Source organism: Peromyscus eremicus, chromosome 1 (genome assembly GCF_949786415.1).
Source record: "Peromyscus eremicus chromosome 1, PerEre_H2_v1, whole genome shotgun sequence".
NCBI classification, from domain to species: domain Eukaryota; kingdom Metazoa; phylum Chordata; class Mammalia; order Rodentia; family Cricetidae; genus Peromyscus; species Peromyscus eremicus.
This window is the reverse complement of record NC_081416.1, coordinates 166419439-166438274: the sequence shown is the minus strand read 5'-3', so window position 1 is coordinate 166438274 and position 18836 is coordinate 166419439. Positions and strand designations below refer to the sequence as shown.

General features: G+C 50.3%; 3 protein-coding genes across 5 annotated transcripts in view; 1 reads left to right on the top strand and 2 right to left on the bottom strand.

Moving 5' to 3' along the window:
• The window catches only part of Bckdha (branched chain keto acid dehydrogenase E1 subunit alpha), a 29065-nt gene extending 27532 nt beyond the window's left edge, over positions 1-1533 (bottom strand). Inside the window, exon 1 of one of the 3 annotated variants that reach the window (XM_059279849.1) lies at positions 1460-1533. Coding sequence is in view for 2 of the 3 variants with exons in the window: in XM_059279847.1 (XP_059135830.1) it covers positions 1034-1141 (108 nt within the window). In the remaining variant the exon portion in view is untranslated. Of the gene's footprint in view, positions 1-1033; positions 1184-1459 lie in introns of those variants that run through there. The other 2 variants (XM_059279847.1, XM_059279845.1) reach the window with 2 other exon arrangements.
• Exosc5 (exosome component 5) lies at positions 1462-11668 on the top strand. Its single transcript, XM_059279855.1, has 6 exons — positions 1462-1764; positions 4948-5061; positions 5882-6003; positions 7055-7195; positions 8067-8156; positions 10076-11668. The coding sequence occupies exons 1-6, from the start codon at positions 1617-1619 to the stop codon at positions 10166-10168; spliced, it is 708 nt and encodes a 235-aa protein (XP_059135838.1). The 5' UTR covers positions 1462-1616; the 3' UTR covers positions 10169-11668.
• A 1258-nt stretch (positions 11669-12926) lies between these two features.
• Positions 12927-18369, bottom strand: Tmem91 (transmembrane protein 91). Its single transcript, XM_059253482.1, has 4 exons — positions 18264-18369; positions 16975-17218; positions 14198-14347; positions 12927-13118 (listed from the first exon to the last, which is right to left on the bottom strand). The coding sequence occupies exons 2-4, from the start codon at positions 17182-17184 to the stop codon at positions 12942-12944; spliced, it is 537 nt and encodes a 178-aa protein (XP_059109465.1). The 5' UTR covers positions 17185-17218; positions 18264-18369; the 3' UTR covers positions 12927-12941.
• Between the last annotated feature and the right edge of the window lie 467 nt (positions 18370-18836).

Here is an 18836-nt window from a genome sequence, read left to right as displayed (position 1 = left end):
CTTACTTTTTTTTTTTTTTTTTTTTTTTTTTGAAATCTTTCTTTTTTTAAGAGATGGTCTCACTATGTAGCTCTGGCTAACCTGGAACTCTACATAGACTGGGCTGGCCTTGAACTCACAGAGATCCACCTGCCTCTGCCTCCTAAATACTGGGGTCATAAGTATGCATCACCACACCAGGCCCTCACTTGCTTTTTTTCAGTCTTTTTGGTTTTTTAACAGGGTCTCATGTAGCTCAGGCTGACCTCAAATTCCTGACCCTCCTGCCCCTACCTCCCAAGTGCTGGAATTAGTCATGTGTCACTATATCCACAGCACACAGGGATAGTAGCCCAATTCTGGATATAGCACATGCTAAGCAAGCACTCTGTCACGAAGCTACATAGCCAGACCTCAACATCAGTTTTGAAAGTGTTATCCTGCACCCAGCAACAATAGATCAAAAGGGACTCTTGAGTTTTCTCAAGTGTTTTCAAGAAAAGTGGGCAGCCAGGTGCGGTGGCTCACAACTGTGACCCCAGTACTTGAGAGACTGAGACAGGACTGTCTCCAGTTCGACGCCAGTCTGGGCATCTGAGTTACAGGCCATCTTGGACTACTCAATGAGATCTTGTCTCAAACAACAGCGTGGATAAAGGGTCCTGTCTGGATTTCTCGCTCTCTTTGTATCCCTTCATGAAGTCAACAAACACATACTGATCGCCTGTAAACAACAGTCATGGCAAAGTCCCCTACCTTGACTTTTGATCAGGGGACATAGGAATCAAACCAGTTTCTTGCTCAACTCGCTTTAGAATTGAAATTTAAGTAAAGGAATAAAGAAATGTAGAACTCTATGAAAATCTGATCTGCCTTTCAAACTCCTATCTCATCCCCTGACTTGTCTCCCTCCATCGAGGCCCACAAGAAGTCTCCGGGTCCTTTCTGAGTTGGTCCTTCCTTGACAGCTCGCGGTGACCCACACACACTGTAAAAATAACCTTTACGTCTTTACTTCTTCTCAGGAAAGACCTCGTGGGGCCCAGGTACTCACGGATCTAGCCAAGCCCCGAACCCCAGGCCGCCGCAGCAGCAGGAGAGCAGCCTGGCCCAGCACACGGCTCGGCCTCCAGATCTTTGCCATAGACATCGCTACCGCCATCTTGACTAATAACCACGCCTCCTTTCTCACGGGATAGATGTAGGGCTGCCCCATCAGTTGCCTTATTCTAGTGGCCGCACAACTAGACCAACAAGCTATCTAATTCCAACCACCCTGAGTCAAAGACACATACATAAGTTCATATGACAATTATTACTGTCTAAAATTGCTCCAGTTTCCTGCTTATAGTTGCTCCAATATCAGGCAGAAAAAGGACAGCCTGACTAGCGTCTCCCGGATTTAGGGCCCGGGGGCCTTGGGCGAGATGGGCCCGTTCCGACACCTCCCCCCCTATTCTTTATTGTCCAATGGCTTTACCAGAATTAGGAGGTGGAGGTGGGCGGACCCCGATTGTTAGTAAACGTTGAGCCACGTGCGAGGGTTAATTCGGGCGCGCCCGAGAGTAGCGCATGCGCAATAGTTATGCGGCCGGGCGGAAGCTACGGTAGGATCTCTGCGCGCGTGGTCGGCGGCTATGGAGGTAACTAAGCGTGCAGACGCCGAGGCAAGTACTGACACCGGAACAGAGTCCAACCCTCGAAATCCAGTCTGCAGCCTCCGGCATTTTGCTTGTGAACAGAACCTGCTGTCCCGGCCGGATGGGTCTGCTTCTTTTCTGCAAGGTAAGACCCTAACCAGGTTTAAGTGCGTGCGCCATCCTCACCCAAGTGGGGTTTGTTTTTTGAAGAGCGGTTACTGTGTGGTGTGCAACCGAGTGCGCCCATCACCTTGAAAAAACTATTTCTAAATATTGGGGATACACACCTCTCCCGACTCGAAAAGAAATGATACGTCCAGTCTGGTTAAAGAAAAAAAAAAAAAAAACCTCTCTCTGAAGGAATCGGGTCAGTACCACCCTAGTAAGAGTGAATATTACAGAAGAGGTGAAATATTTCCCTTGCTAGATTTCCCCCCACACACTTCTTCTGGGTTCATACATCACTGGTTGAGGCTAAGATGTTCATTTGCATACATACCCTTTGAGACAGACTCATCACCAATGGTTTAAATGTAATTACCGTGGCAGATGATTTATCCAAGTAAATGCTCTTCAAATTGGATGTGATATTCCCGTCCTGGGCTGACAAGTATCTCCCCCTTCTCCCACTCCATATTTGAGTAAATGTGCCTTTGCTTGGTATACACAGCTCATCAGAGTAAGCAAATAGAGAGAGAAAAGGGAGGTCTCATGACTGACACCCGCACATCCTTACTCCACTGCGGGTCAACCACCTTTGAGAGGCCATGGGAATGTGAGGAACTATCAAAGCAGACATTGGAAAGAGGGCAGTGAGTTGGTGTCAACATTGGTGAGCTGTGTTTGAGATGTAAGGGCTGACCACTTTAGGGCTAATTAAGTTGGAGATCATTGCTTCTAGTGCACTGTAGTGTTGGGGTCAGAGAAAGGGAGAAAAGACAGAGTGGAGACAACTCTTCAGGAGTTTTCCTGTGAGAGAATCAGGTAGAGGGGGCAAAATGAAGACTGATGGGAGGTTAAGAAAGGAGAGAACTGGGGGCTGGAGAAATGGCTTGGTGGTTAACACCTGTTGCTTTTGCAGCCAGAGTTAGTTCCCAACATCCATGTAACTCTAGATCTAAGAGATTAGAAGCCCTCTTCTGGCCTCTGAAGGCACCTACACTCAGGAGCAAAACCCATGGGGCCCTAGTGCAAATGAAACACTTTTTTTTTTTTTTTCGAGACAGGGTTTCTCTGTGTAGCTTTGCGCCTTTTCCTGGAACTCACTTGGTAGCCCAGGCTGGCCTCGAACTCACAGAGATCCGCCTGGCTCTGCCTCCCGAATGCTGGGATTAAAGGCGTGCGCCACCACCGCCCGGCCGAAACACTTTTTTAAGACTTTCAAAAAGTATGTTCCAGACACTTCTGAACTCAAAGTCTATGGTGAGTTTACAGAAACTACAGAAAGGGGGGGGGCAGTGGCAAACAATGCAAATTGATGGGTGTATATGACAATGACAGAATGAAATCTGTTATCTTGTGTGTGTCCTCATTAAGATTCTGTGGCTGAGATAAGGGCTGTGACCAAAAGCAACTCAGGAGGAAAGGGTTTGTTTGGCTTTCATATCCCAAGTTGTAGTCCATTGAGGGAAATCGAGGCAGGAACTGAAGTAGAGACCATGGAGGAACCCTTGCTTCTCGTGGCTTGCTCAGCCTGCTTTTGTATACAACCCAGGACTACCTGCCCAAAAGTGGCACGGCCCACAGTGAGCTGGACCCTCCCATATCAATTATTAGTCAATAAAAAGCCCCTGCAGGCAGTTCATCAGTTGAAATTCCCTCTTTTCAGATCTGTCTAACTTGTGATGAGTTGACAAAAGCACAATATCTTAACTTAAAAACAGAATTAATAAAAAAAAAACTGCTGGTATAGCAGGGCTCTAGTGGCGCACGCCTTTAATCCCAGCACTCGGGAGGCAGAGCCAGGCGGATCTCTGTGAGTTCGAGGCCAGCCTGGACTACAGAGTGAGTTCCAGGAAAGGCGGAAAGCTACACAGAGAAACCCTGTCTCGAAAAACAAACAAACAAACAAACAAAAAACTGATAGTACATTCCCCTAATCCCAACACTTGGGAGGTAGAGGCAAGAGGATCAGTTCAAGGCCAGGTTCACTCAGCTACATAGCAAGTTCAAGGCAACTTAAACTGTATAGAGCCTAAGCTCAGAAAATCCAACAATAAAAACCAACAAAGCCCAGGAGCCTGTCACCTGCTTTTGTAGGCTAGCCATCTTGGGTTTTGGTTTTTGTGGTTAATTTTGGTTTTGCTTTTGATTTTTTGGGGTTTTTTGCACGTGCTAGGTAAATGCCATACCCTTGAGCTACATCCCTAACCCCTTGGTTTTTTTTTTTTTTTTTTTTTTTTTTTTTTTTTTTTTTTTTTTGGTTTTTTCGAGACAGGGTTTCTCTGTGTAGCTTTGCGCCTTTTCCTGGAACTCAGTTGGTAGCCCAGGCTGGCCTCGAACTCACAGAGATCCGCCTGGCTCTGCCTCCCGAGTGCTGGGATTAAAGGCGTGCGCCACCACCGCCCGGCCCCCTTGGTTTTTAAATTATTTTTTTATGGCTCTCCCTGGTGCCCGAGGAGCTCAGAAGAGTATGTTAGGTCCCCTGGAGCTGTAGTTACAGATGCTTGGGAGTTGTCCTCTGCAAGAACAACAAGTGCTCTTAACCGCTGAGCCATCTCTCTGGCCCCAGTGATTCACTCTTATACACATACATTTGTCAGTTTGGAGTTGTGCTGTGAAGTGTGTTGGTTATTGGGCATTACGGTCAGAAACATGTGGAAACCACTGTTTGAGTGCGGTGTCTTCACTTTGTAGATGGCCTGTCTGTTGCCTACAGAAGTTATCAAAGTCACACAAGGGCCAAGAATAGGCAGTCAGGAACAGAAGCCGGGCTTTTTATTCTCCAGACCCATTCATATCCTTTCTGGGAAAATGAGTACAAAATAGACCCCTACCCATCGCAACTATAGACCCTTTTTGTCTATTTTTGTTAGGCCTTTTAAAATATTTTTATTAGTATAGATTAAATATATGTAATAATGGGTTTCTGTTTGAGATGGTCTCGTGTAGCTCAGGGTGGCCTCAAACTCAGTACGGAACCAGGGATGACCTTGTGTGATGCAAGAGACTCGGGGCTTCCTGCTTCTGTGAACTATTGTCATGTGATCCTCACAAAAGTGCCACAAGGGAGGGACTAGAGTGAACCCCTCTTAAAGATAAGAAAGCAGAGAGGAGAATTGGTAAGGGTGGCATGGTGTGGCAGAGGCCTCCGCTGATGTCTCCCCAGGTGACACCTCTGTCTTGGCTGGAGTGTACGGGCCGGCTGAGGTGAAGGTCAGCAAAGAAATCTTCAACAAGGCCACACTCGAAGTGATCCTGAGGCCGAAGATTGGGCTGCCTGGTAACTGGATTCAGCTGAACCTCCGAAGATCCCGTCTGTTAGGGCCTTACCCGATTCCCGCCGCTTGCTGTGTCCAGTCTCCACTGCCCCGCTTGTTGCCCAGCGCTCTTAATTGGCTTTGTTTTAGTTTTTGCTGCACTAGGGATGGAATCCAGAGCCTCACGCCTGGAATCCAGGAGCCCACACTCCTGGGCTCTCACTGGTGGATTCTGGTCCAGCCTTGTTCTGCTTAGGCCTCCCAGGTCCTCCGTGCTGGGCTCCAAGCAGACATTCTAAGACAGAGCCACAGCACCACCTTTCCCTGGTGAACTTCAGGCTAGGTGGCTGGGCTATGCCACCAGCCTTTTACTTTTTGAGATGGGGGTCTTAAGTTGCTTAAGCTGGTACTGAGCTCTCTGTAACCTAGGCTGCCCTCAAATTTGTGATCCCCCTGCCTGAGTGTCTCAAATCCTGAGATTGCAGACCAGCACCACCAGACCCACCTTCTTGAGCTACTTCTTTGGCTCTGTTCTTCCCTTCTGTGCCTTCATTTCTCCTTTTACCACATCACCATGTGTATGGTGGGGTGGGCCTGCTCTGGTGGGGTCGAGAAGGCCAATAGCACAGGATGTGGGCACTCCTGGGCATTCCTCCTCGGGTGGCTGGCTGGCTGGTGGACCCTTAGAAAGGTTCAGGCCCTGCCTTCTCTGTCCTGGGAGTGTGCACACCTTTCTGGGCTGAGACTGTCAGCCCCTTCTGGAAGTCTGCTTCCAGAGGCTGGATTGAGCAGAACAAGATGATAGGGTAGAGGGGAAGAGCCTGACAACTTCTGTCTCCCCAGGCGTGGCCGAGAAGAGCCGGGAGCAGCTGATCAGGAATACATGTGAAGCCGTGGTTCTGGGAGCCCTGCACCCCCGCACCTCAATCACGGTGGTGCTGCAGGTGGTGAGCGATGCTGGCTCTGTATCCTTTCCCAGTCCTCTCCTCTAGGAAGTGCCCAGAACCTCCCTTGTGGCTTCCCTTCTGGTGACCTCTCAGCCACGCAGAACCCATGCCAGGAAGCAGCTCATAAAGAACATGAAACAAGGCCAGGGCCAGCAAGAGGGCTCAACGGGTAAAGTGCTCGCCGACAACCTGAATTCAGTCCCCAAGACTCACATGGTAGACAGAGAAACCAGTTCCTGCAAGTTGTCCTCTGACCACCACGTGAGCACCACGGCACACACCTGCCATGGACACGCACACACACAAAAACAATTTTTACAAACTAGCAAGCAGGGCGCACTGGGTGCTCTGAGTGCTGTCATTTAGTTCCCACAGGACTTGTGTTGAGTAGCATTGTAATTCCTGCGTAAATCCTAAGGCTCAGGCTTTCTGGTTCGAGAGCCCAAGGACTCATTCGTGTGTGTTTCTTATGTTTCCCTGTTTTGTGGTGAGGAAACTGAAGCTCAGAGAGGGGCCGTGTCTTGCCCAAGGGAATAGGATGGTGGCAGCCAGAGGCTGCAGAGGTGGGACTCAAGCTCAGGCCTGTCCAAGCCCAGTGCCTGAGCCAGGGACATCTCTTCACCTTGGCCTGAGTTTCTGGCTCTCTGCTGGGGGAGCACCAAGCAGGTAGGATGGTCATTGGCTCCGTTATCTAGCACAGTACCTGCCCACTGGATCCCCAGGTGGTGGGCCTGGCTTTGCCTGTGTCTTCCCTATGTGACTGGGAGATCCCTCTTTCTCTGACCGGTTCACTAAAGGTACTTGGTACATCCTTTAGTTTATGTATCTGTTCCCTAGCAACATCCTATTTAACACAGGGAGACTGGGAGCAATTGGCCTCCTAGCTGGAGGGAGGTGATTACGCCCGGTATGGAACAGTGGCAACTACTTAGTGCCAGAACCACATAGCCACCCTGCCGTGCTGCTGCTCTGTGATCAGTTAGTGATGTCAGCGGGTAAAGGGACATGTGGATGTGTTCTGCTGGCCAGTCCCACAGAAGACACACTTCTTAACCACTCTGATGCTCAGCTCTTGGCCTGTTGCCTGAATGCTGCCTGCATGGCATTGGTGGACGCAGGTGTGCCCATGCGGGCTCTTTTCTGTGGGGTCAGCTGTGTCCTGGACTCTGATGGCAATCTTGTGCTGGACCCCACAACCAAGCAAGAAAAGGTAGGCGTGGAAAGTTAATGTTGGTGAAGGGCTGCAGCCCAGTGGCCTTCCTTCTGTGCAAGTCAGTTGGCTCGTGCACCCTGGCCCATTTGGCAGGTTCTGCCCCATTCATCAAGGTTCACTCAGCTTTAAGTGCTAGATACCCAACTCACACTTGCACAAGCCAGAAAAGAAACTTGCTAGCATTCATTACCAAAGTGTAGACCAGACCTCTGGTTCTTGTGCTCCATGTTGGTCATGATGATGACAATTAGGGAAGCATGTCATTTTCAGCACTTCACATGAAGGGTGTGATGCAGGGGTGGCGACAACGGTGCCAGAGAAGCCAGGAGGAAGAAGAGATCCAGTGCAGGCTGGGCCCCAGCCAGGTCCTGCCATGATATCATCATCACAGTTGGTTGCAGATGTACACACAGAATAGAGCTGGGGGACAGGGTTCTATCTTGGCTGTGGGAGTTCAGAACCCACCTCACCTCTGTGGCTTTTACTGAAACTGCTGGTGTCAGAGTGGGGACCACAGTGCTTCTCTCAGGGCTTCCTGGGCTCCCCTCAGATAACTGGGAAAACCTAAAGGCAAGGGAGCTGTGGGGACTGGATCACTGGTTTGTCTGTAGTACAGAGCAAGGAAGGGAGAGGGCGGTCGAGAGGCAGCCAGGAAATGACCAGCACGGTGGCTCCCCCTATGGGATGGGAGAGCTGTCAGAATAAAGGCAAAGAAGAGAAACAGTTACCCTGGGATTGGATAGTGTGCAGACAGACAACTGCAGTTGACTTAGAAGCTAAGGGTCCAGTTACCCTTCTTCGAGACTGGCTGAGATCTTAAGAGAGGAGGGTCCCGGGACACTTACTACATTCTACCTCTTGACCCTAGGAGGCCCGGGCCATCCTGACCTTTGCTCTGGACAGTGTGGAGCAGAAGCTGCTGATGTCCACCACCAAGGGCCTCTATTCTGATGCCGAGGTACCAGTGTGGGGGTAGGGGCACAATCCAGAACGTTCTCTCATCAACATACCATCTTGTCCCAGCTCACAGCAAGCCCTTGTTTACATCCCTGTTGGGTGGGTAGGTTACGTTTTCAGGACTTGGTTCTTAAAGTGCTTGCGTGGCATGTACAACGTCCCAAGCCACAAGTTTAATCTCAGCACTTGGGAGACAGAGGCAGGCATAGCTGAGTTCAGGGCCAGCCTAGTCTACATGGAGAGTTACAAGCCAGCCAGGGTGACATTGTGAGATCCTGTCTTAATAAGCAGAAAAGCCAAAAGAGGGAGTTTCTCTGTAGCAGTTTTAAAGGAATGCCTGGGTGACAAAATCAGAAAACAGGGTTCAGCTTGAATGAGGTAGTGTGTCTATCTTAAGGTCCCTGGTCGTCAGCACAGAACAGTGCCACCTAGAATTCTGGGTTTCCAAGGGACAGGGTTTGGCAACTTATTCCGTACCTGTATTTCTTCTCTGGCCCTGTGGAGCTAAGCCTATGTGGAGGTAGAGATTTAACCCTAATTTCATGACTCTTAAGGTTATTTGGGTTGGGCATGGTGGCTTACAGCTATGATCAAAGCACTTCAGAAGCTGAGGCAGGAGGACTGCTTTGAGTTCCAGGCCAATCTGAACTATATAGTAAAAAGTTGTCTCAGAAAGGGAGAGGAGGGGCTGGAGAGATGGCTCAGCAGCCAAGAGCTCTGGCTACTCTTCCAGAGGACCCAGGTTCAATTCCCAGTGCCCACATGGCAGCTCAAAACTGTAACTCAGAGCTGGGTGGTGGTGGCACCCGAGAGGCAGAGGCAGGTGGATCTCCGTGAGTTCGAGGCCAGCCTGGTCTACAGAGTGAGTTCCAAGACAGGCTCCAAAAGCTACACAGAGAAACCCTGTCCCAAAAAAACAAAAAAACTGTCTGTAACTCCTGCTCAGAGGGTACAACACCCTCATAACAGACATACATGCAGGCAAAATACCAATGTATGTAAAATAAAAATGAATAATAAAGAAATAAAGTGGGGGGGCAATAGGTAGGTCTAGTGGCTCTCACCTTTACTCCCAGCTCTCAGCAGACTAAGGCAGGAGAATCACTAAGTTCAAGATTATCTTGAGCTACATAGATCTAGGCCAACTTGGGCTACATAGTGAGTTACAGGCCAGCCTGAGCAATCTTGTGAGACCCTGTCTCGCGCAAACAACAGTGAAAAGGATTTGAAGGTTAAAGGGTTAAGCTCTAATTCTCGGGAGTTCCAACTCCGAGATCTTCCGTGGTGTCAGGACTCTGATCTCACAGCTTTGAGGGCCTGTGGCTTTCAGAGTCTGGTCCCCCACACCCTTCTGCTCTTTTCATTAAGATAAAACTTAAGGGCTTGGAAGATGGTACTGAAAGGACAGACTTGCTGCCAGACCTGCCTGACCACCTGACTCTGGTCCCCAGGACCAACATGGTGAAAGGAGAGAGCCAACTCCCCAATCTTAGATTGTCCTCTAATCTCTACAGGCCACGAGCATGTGCAAGTGCGCATGCACGCACACACACACATACACACACACGTGCGCGCACGCTGTAAATTGCATATTAAAAAGGGGAAGCAAGCTTAGGGGTCCTGAGGATGTGGCTTTATTGGTAGAGGGTTTGTCTAGTATGCATGAGACCTTGGGTTCCATCCCCAGCGTCCTATAAAACCAGATGTAGTGGTATACTTAGGAGACTGAGGCAGGAGGATTGTTCAGGGCTGTTATGTGTATATCTCATTACAGATAAGCATCAGCACCATTATGGGGTGGGAGTTAGGAGGTAGTGAAGACGGAAATGGCCATTGTAGTGAGGAGTAATGGGGGGGTGCTCTGTTTAGGGACTCATTTGGGGAGTAACCCTGGGCACTAACTGGCTTCTCCCTTCCCAGCTCCAGCAGTGCCTGGCTGCTGCCCAGGCCGCCTCACACCACATCTTCCGCTTCTACCGGGAATCACTGCAGAGGCGCTACTCCAAGAGCTGAGACAAGGCAGGGCAGGGCGCCCCGCCACCACGCCCACCACCTCCAGCTGCCACAGGCCAGCACCCCAGTTTACCTCTCTCTGTGCCCATGTGGCTTCCAGTCCTACAGCAGCAGGGGCTCCTATACCAGACTGGGGAGGAGGCTTAGGGACATTTCCAAGCCTGGTCACAACCCTCCCCTCAACAGGACACCATTAAAGGGAGCCTCACCTGTGTTGAGTGAATGAGTCAATAGCCACTGATTCTGATGTCTGGCGAGCACTTACTCATTGGGCCTGCTGGGTGCTAAGAAGCTGGCACTGAATGAGAGAGAGACCCAGGTCCCATGTTCCAGGGTAAGAGAGAGGCGTGGTGGTACGTGCCAACAGTCCTACCATTTGGCGTAGTGAGACCAGCATGGGCTACCCGAGACTGTCTTATTTTTAAAAAGAAGGTGATCTGGAGAGGGCTCAGCAGTTAAGAGCACTTGTTGCTCTTCCAGAGGACCTGAGTTCAGTTCCTAGCACACACATCAGGTGACTCATAACCATCTGTAACTCCAGCTGTTGGGGATCAGACATCTTCTTCTGGCCTCTGGGCACTTGTACACACAGACAAAATTAAATCTAAATGGGGGGTTAGTTTTGGGGGGTAGTTAATTCTGTATCAGGATGCCTTCACAGGCAAAGGTGGTGCAGCTGGAGGAGGAAAGTGGCAGTGAGCTTTGGGTGACATGAAGGGGAGCCCAAGGGGTCCGTGCAGGAAGGAGAGCTGGAGGAAAGGGAAGAGGTGTGCAGGAAGGAACAGACAGCCACATGGGGCTTTGAGGGCCACCAGCAGAGGTCCATATCCAACACCCCAATGAAAGGCTGATACAGTCCTCATTTGAAGATAACATAAACAGAGGAGCCCTATAGCTGTGAGGTTACCAGCTAGCCTGCAGAAGAAGGCCAAGGCCATGAGACTCTCGTCCCAGAGCCCTGGCTATTCAGGGCAACACCAGCATCTGGGAGCGCCTTGTTTAAACAAGTCATTGGGTCCCAGCCAGCTGGTTGGTGCTCCCATGCTCATGGTATTGAGAAGGCTGGAGCCAAGCATTTTGGAATTTCTGTAAAGATTAACTCCCACAACCTGTCAACATGGGGCCAAATCAACAGACCACAGATACAATTTCCATGTGTTGGGCCCATTCTGCCTTGTATTTCACAGGCTAGACCTAGCTCACACTCCCTACCATCACCCTCCTGAGCAGGTATCCTTACTCCTGATAACCAGGAAGGAAATGCATGGGTATCTTTAGCTTGGAGTTTTGCTCTCAGATGCTGGAGGGAATGCTAAGTGGAAAAAAGTATTTTCTTCTGCCACAGTGGCATTTGACAGCCAAACTCCTGCCTTTTTATTACTTGATATTCTCAGGCCCCATTTTGTGGTCACTCGCTGTGTACTACTAAGTGCTGGGTTGGCAGTTCACGTACTTGGTACCACCAGCACTTTGATTCCTTAAAGATCCAGCTCTTACATAGCCAGGCGTTGGTGGTGCACACTTGGAGGCCCGTTCTGCAGAAAACCCAAGGCCTTGGCTGAAGTGGGTTTTGAGAGCCATTTGGGAAGGAAGATGTTTGGTCTCTAGATGATTTAAGCTGTTGGGATTCTTTTTCCACAAGAAAGAAAGAAATTATGTTTGCAGAGGGAGCCATGCTCACATCACTGAAGCCCAGGTACATTATTTTGTTTTGTTTGTTTCGATGTCTCTAAGACTTACTTATTTGGTTTTTCGAAAGAGTCTCACTGTGTAGCTCTTGACTGGCCTGGAACTCATGTAGACCAGGCTGGCCTTGAACTCAGAGATCCACCTGCCTCTGCCTCCTTAGTGCTGGGAGTAAAGGCGTGCTCCACCACCCTGAGCTGGCTCTGGGGTTTAAGCTCAGGGACTTGTGAATTCTGAACAAGCTATACACTGCTGAGCCATGCCCCTGGCCCTCTTCACCACCATAACCTTCCTCCCCTCCCCCACCCCCAAACTGGGTATCTCTGTGTAGCCCTGGCTGCCCTGGAACTCACTCTGTAGACCAGACTGGCCTCCAACTCACAGAGACTCGCCTGCCTCTGCCTCTCCAGTGCTGGGAGTGCCAGCTTCATATTTTGTGTGTTAGTCTCACTAAGCTGTCAAGGCTGGCGGCTCTCTTCTCCCCGTAGTCCTGATTTAAACCTAGGACCTGGTACATGCTAGACAAGTGATCTACCACTAAGCTCACCTCCAGGCCAACTTGAACTTGTGATCCTCCTGCCTCAGCTTCCTGAGTTACCAGGATACCAAGCATGGCTCCCAGGTCCTACTCTACCACCACAGTTTCCTTTTTTTTTTTGGTTTTCGAGACAGGGTTTCTCTGTGTAGCTTTGCGCCTTTTCCTGGAACTCACTTGGTAGCCCAGATCTCACAGAGATCCGCCTGGCTCTGCCTCCCGAGTGCTGGGATTAAAGGCGTGCGCCACCACCGCCCGGCTCCTTTTGATTATAGACAACTGAATAGTTTCTCCAATCTTCTGTGGGAAGAGCTCCCGGGCAAGCCATAGGCTACTCCACCACACACACACTCACACACATACTTTGGAACCTCCTGGCTCTTAATTCTGCTCTTACTGCTGTGAAGAAGAAAATACTGCGGTATCCCACCTCAAACTCTTGAGGTCTGATCCTTGCTGGTCCTTCCTGCTCGCTGGTGCCCACACCATTCCACCCTGGACACACCCAAACACACAGGCCGACTCAGGTTTGGCTTCAGGGTCTCTTTAATCTCACATAGCTTCCCTCTGGGTGGGGGTGGCCAGGAAATCAGCAGACTCTCGTTTCTGGATGATGTGGTCCTCGCCGTCACCACCATATGCACCAAGATCATCCATTCCTCTCACGGGTTCACTGGGCCTCTGGCCTCTGCATTCACAGTGGGGGCCCGCAGGGCAACTAGGGCGGGTCTCAGGAGGCAAGGTAGGCAGCCAAGGTCACCAGGGCAGCCATGTACATGCACAGGCCCAGGCCCAGCCCCACAGCAAGGACCCCCAGCAGGAAGGCACGTGGGAGGTGGCCCCTGCCCCTTGGATGTCCCCCTTGGCCCAGGCCCTGCTGGTCTGTAGAGGCAGTGGGCAGTGGTAACCAAAGTGTCCCCCTCATACTCTACCCTGCTTCCTGTGGCTCTCCCCAAACCCAGTGGAACTGATCAATCTATTCTAAAACTTTGGTTGGGGCACAGGATTGCCCCAGTTGGACAACTAATAAAACAATATTTCCATGTTTGGTGGTGTCACTCCTTTAATCCCAGCACTTGGGAGGCGGAGGCAGGCAGATCTCTGCGAGTTCAAGAACAGCCAGGGCTACGCAGAGAAACCCTGTTTGTGGTGGGGTGGGAGGAATGTTTCCACATGCCGCTATTTTATGCCAGTGTTTACCTTAGTTGATCTGCACAATGACCCTGAGATAGGAATTGTTTCTATTTACTAAGGAGGGAAACCTATGGGGGGCATACATAGGAATTGTTTCCATTTACTAAGAAGGAAACCTATGGGGATGAGTTTCCAAGGCCTTCATCACCACTCCGGGCTCATGAAACGTGTCTTGGTTTTCCTCCTAGCTTCTGTCCTCCGTTTGCTCTGACACAGTCTCGGGTAGCCCATGCTGTCCTGGGGCTCCCTTTGTAGCCAAGGATAACCTTGAATTTAGATCTTCCTGCCTCCATCTCCATCAAACCCAGGACTTCATGCATGCCAGGCAAGCACTCTGCCAACTGAGCTACAGCCTCAACCCTGTTCCTTTCTTTGATTCTTTTGAGACAAGATCCCAGTTTGTAGCCAGGTTGGCCTTGAACAACCTCCTCAGCCTCCCAAGACTGCCCAGGATTACAGGCAGTCACCACCACATCAGGTTATACCTATGTGTTTTTATGTGGAGGCTACTCTCCAGCCCACCCCCTACCACCTTAAGCATAGCATGGCTCCTCTTGGTTCTTTTTTTTTTTTTTTTAAACCCAGCACCCTCCCAGTCCCAAACACAGACTAACCTTGTGGGCCAGACAGAAGGCAGCGATGCCCACAGGCCAAAAACAACACAGGACAGAGAAGACCGCCAGGCCCAGGTGGTCATGGGGCAGAAGAGGTGAGAGACGGTCATCCCCATCGTAATCCGAGTCACTGTCACTGGATGATGTGTCCTAAGGACAAGAGAGAGTCTGGATGACTATCTGTAGCCACCTTCCCTGCCCCATCACCCCCATAGAACCAGTGTTTCCCTGGGACCTCTCCAAAGACAAAAGCATTCATTCAACAAGGTGGACTTCTGTGTCCATTGGATCCCTTGGAGGGGAGGCTGTGGATACTGAGGGCCTCCAGAGAGACCCTCCCCTAGGGTGCCGAGTTCATTCTCAAGAGTCCAACTATGGGAAGATTGCTTATAATCCCTGAATGGAAAGATCTGAAGTGAGGGCAGACTTTACCTTGGGTACGAGAACCTGTAGAAGAGATGGGGATTAAAAACACTTCAGTGTCCTGAATTGCTAGGACAAACCTGCCAGCCAAAAATGATCCTAAAGCCAGATGTGCCTGTAATCCCAGCACTGGGGAGATCAGGCCTGCCTAGGTGACATGAGCCCTGGGGGTAGGGGTAGGGGGGCGGGCACCAAAATCTTTCACTGTTGTCTACAGGCAGCTCAGTAGGAGCAAACCAGATCCTCTCTGGAAGATTGTACCTTCATTCTAGGCCTACAAAGAATTGATCCTAAAAATACCTTTTTCAAACAAAATGACCAGTACAGTCAAACATACCAGATACACAAATGGTGAACAGGAACTTAGAGGTACAATACAGTTATCAAAGTCTTCACTGCTAGGCCCAGTCAGCGATCATCAAACTATGTGTGACAGTGTGTCTCCCACCCAGCGTGCTTGTTTTGATTTTAGACAGGGTTTACTGTGTAGCCCCAGGTTGTTGTCTAAAGCCAAGTGCTTCAACCTTCTGAAGGCCCGGATTATCAGCACATGCTGAACCTGGTTCCAAGTGGGGTGTGTGTGTGTTTGTTAAGACAAGGCCTCTATTATGGAGATCTGGCTGTCCTGGAACTCACTCTGTAGACCAGGCTGGCCTCAAACTCACAGAGATCCGCCTGCCTCTGCCTCCCGAGTGCTGGGATCAAAGGCATGCACTAAAACCCCTCGTTCCAAAAGCTCTTTAGACGTTCCTGCCCTCCCTCCCTCTCTCCCCTCCCCCCACCCAGTAGCTGTTGGGTAGGTTCTCCCTCCCCTTGAATCTGGGCAGGTTTGTGACTCACCTGTCCTTAACAGAATGTCACATAGTGAATACAAGATTTCCTAGGAAAAGGTGACAGAAATCAGGCCCGGTCCCAAGGATTGAAATTTCAAGTCCTGCCTAGACTATAGAGTGCATTCAAAGTCAGTTTGGGCAATTTAACAAGACCCCACCTTAAGTAAAATGGGAAAGCCAGGGGTGGTGGTTCCTGCCTCTAATCTCAGCACTCGGGAGATAGAGTCAGGAGGAGCAGAAGTTTAAGGTCATCTTCAGTTACATGGTGAGTTTGAGGCTAGTCTGGGCTACATGAGACCATCTCACAGAAAAAGAGAAACCAGGTGGATGGCACAGGCCTGCATTTCCAGTCAGGAAGCTGAGGTCAAAAGATGAGTGTGCTAAGGAGTCCAAGGCCAGCATGCAAAACAGATCTTGTCTCAAAGAATGTTAAAGTGTAAAAAGAAAAATGAATGACATGTTTCACAATACAAGCAAGGAATATAACATTATGAAAGTGACTTTAAGCTGGGCATGTTGGCACAAACCTGTTAACTCCAGCATTCATGGAGGCTGAGGTGGAAGGATGAATTTAAGGCCAGCCTGAGATACACAGACCCTGTCTCAGGAAAGGGGGAGCAGGGGCTGGAGAGATGGTGCAGTGGTCACTGCTCTTGGAAATGACCTGAAGTTAGGTTCTCAGCATCCATGTGGGTAGGATTACAACAGCCTATAACTCCAGTTCCAGGGGATCTGAATAGTGAGAAAATACTCACACGCACAGACACACACACTTAAAAATAAGGGCTGGAGACATAGTTTATTGGTTAAGAGCACTGGCAGAGGATCTAGGTTGAATTCCCAGTACCAACCCATATGATGGCTCCCAACCATCTGTAACCCCGGTCCAAATGGATCCAGCGCCCTCTTCTGGCCTCCACAGGCACTGCATGAATAGCGTGTACAGACATACGTACATGCAGGCAAAACACCCATACACTTTAAAATAAAAGCTTAAAAATAATAAAGTAAAAATCTGAAATTTTAAAAAAATATATCTTTTAAAGCAGTGGGATGGGTCAGCATGTGAAGTCACTGGCCGTCAAGCCTAATGGCCTGACTCCGGGTCATAGTGGAAGATGAAAACTAAAGAACATTCTCTACCTCTACATGTATGCCCTGGCCTCACTCCATACATACACACACACACACACACATAATTGTTAACTTAAAAAAAAATTAAAGACGTTAACTTGAAAAACTGAGTTGGTGGGTCCTGGAAAGAGAGAACTCAGTCAGAAGGAAGACCTCAAACAAAGATCAAGGAATGAGGTGAGAGGGCTGGAGAGAGAAAAAAAAAAAGCTCTGCACTTGGGAGGCAGAGCCAGGGGGATGTCTCCGAGTTCAGGCCAGCCATGGCTTCACAGAGAAGCCCTGTCTCAAAACAAAACACAAAAACTCCAAGACTCCCAGCCAGCTGCTACACAGTCAAGTGAGACTCCAAGACCTAGGCAGATACCACCAGCAGCCTGATGCCCCTACCTCAAGGTCAGGGGTCTCAGGCTCTCCCAGGCCAGCGCTCACAGAAGGAAGAGGTGGGAGGAGGAACTGCCGGCCTCTCAGGGATTCCACAAAGGCTGTTTCTGGGAAGGGGGGTCCCAGCTCTGGTTTGTCAAACTTGGGGGACAGGAGATCACAGGCTGTGTTTGGCAGCAAGGGTTGTTGGAGTTCCTGTACGCTGGGGTTGTCCATGGCTGAGGTGGGGGGAAGCTGTGGTGGAGAGTTCCTACAGACCAAGAAAAACAAATTCAGATTCCAAAAGTCTTGCTTTCATCCATCACCCCCTGGCTATAGGCTTCAGAGAGATGAGTGAGCTCAAAGCCCCTCAGATTCATTTTACAGATAGAAACACAGACTGGAGAATAATTCACAGGCAATTCAGGGTCCCAGACGATCAATTCTAGGATTCTCTCAACTATATACCTGTTGCACACTCACTGTAAACCATGTCTTACACCCTTGTTTGTCCCATGAACCCTCTCCACACATACACACTCCATCCCCAGACTCATGCCCTTACCACCCATCAGGCCCACACCCTTCCTCCTATACTATGCACATCCATCTCCTACCCCCAGTGACCCAGGGACTCCACCCTAGTGCACACACATCTAGCCCTCACACTCAGTTCCCAGGACCACTGTCACCCAGCCCCTCTCAAGGTAAGCCCACCCACACCCACACCCTGTCATCTGCCACAGGTCTCCTTGAGTACTTGCTGCAAACGACATCAGCTCCCCCTCAGAAAGATGTCTGAGGCCGGCAACGTTCTTACGTATCTTTATGTATCCCTGAGCCTCCTTGTACAATCAATCCTCGCCCTTGCAGCATCTGAAAACGCAAACACCCCCAACATACAGAAACCCCCACACGCACACACCACCGCCACACTTCTCAGCTCTCATCGCTTCCGCTGCACACGTATTTATCCAACTCAAGCAATGCCATACCTTGCCCCCTTTTCTACCGCGCCCACGACGCCACACATCTCCCCACTGGCCTGTCGCCTTAGCCCACCTGGCTCATTAACGCCCCCACCCCCAAGCCCAGCATATGTACTGTTCACACTCAACCAGAAAGATCTTTCTCATTCTATTATCCTCTACCCAAGATCGTTCCAAACCTAGCCCCAGGTCCTCGCCAAAGATTCACTCCATCCCTTCCTCGCCCCCGCAAAGCCAGGACCCCGGGGTAGGAGCAATGTCCCCATCTCCTCTCCTCACCACCCACTGCCAGGCTCCCGACCTCCTTGGGTCTCGCAGAACGCCCACCTTGCCCTGTAGTCCAGAGATCGGGAGTCCGGATAACCGGCGCGGGGTCTAAGAGCTAGCTGCACTGCGCTTGGGTCTCTGCGCCCCAGCCCCGCAGCGCGCTGGGGAGGGGAGAGGCGGGGCGACAGCTCCAGACTCCGCCCCTCCGCTGCGCTCCGGGAGGGGGCCTCGAAGGCCGCTGGGGTCCCAGAGACAGCAGCTTCTCCTCCCTCAGCCTAGGCTCAAACCTGTTGGCTGGAAGATGGAGCAACCCCCCCCCCCCCCCCGCTCTGCCAAATATCCAGGCCTTTCCTGGCTGAACCCCCCACCTCTCTCACCCGTAAAAATGTGGCCCAATAACAATCAATAATAATAATGATAACATCAACTACAGCTTTGTGCCTTGCTCTAGGTGCTTTAAACATACACAGCCACAGAACAATTCTAAGAAGCACTGTGTATGGTCTTCTTTTCACGGCAACAAAGAACACAGAGAATTGAAGTTAACTGGTCCGAGAGCACACAGCTTGTTCATGAGTACGGACCCTACCCCAGGCCCTGTGCTGGGTTCTTCACCTTCAACAGCATATTCAT

What these genes read in the sequence shown, in the direction of transcription:
- Exosc5 (XM_059279855.1), top strand. Translation starts at nt 1,617, where the DNA reads ATGGAGGTAACTAAGCGTGCAGACGCCGAGGCAAGTACTGACACCGGA. An exon ending in GTCTGCTTCTTTTCTGCAAG is followed by an intron (nt 1,765 to 4,947) that starts GTAAGACCCTAA and finishes ATGTCTCCCCAG; the next exon opens with GTGACACCTCTGTCTTGGCT. An exon ending in GCCTCTATTCTGATGCCGAG is followed by an intron (nt 8,157 to 10,075) that starts GTACCAGTGTGG and finishes CTCCCTTCCCAG; the next exon opens with CTCCAGCAGTGCCTGGCTGC.
- Tmem91 (XM_059253482.1), bottom strand. Translation starts at nt 17,184, where the DNA reads ATGGACAACCCCAGCGTACAGGAACTCCAACAACCCTTGCTGCCAAAC. An exon ending in CTGAGACCCCTGACCTTGAG is followed by an intron (nt 14,348 to 16,974) that starts GTAGGGGCATCA and finishes TCTTGTCCTTAG; the next exon opens with GACACATCATCCAGTGACAG. An exon ending in CCTTCTGTCTGGCCCACAAG is followed by an intron (nt 13,119 to 14,197) that starts GTTAGTCTGTGT and finishes TTGCCTCCTGAG; the next exon opens with ACCCGCCCTAGTTGCCCTGC.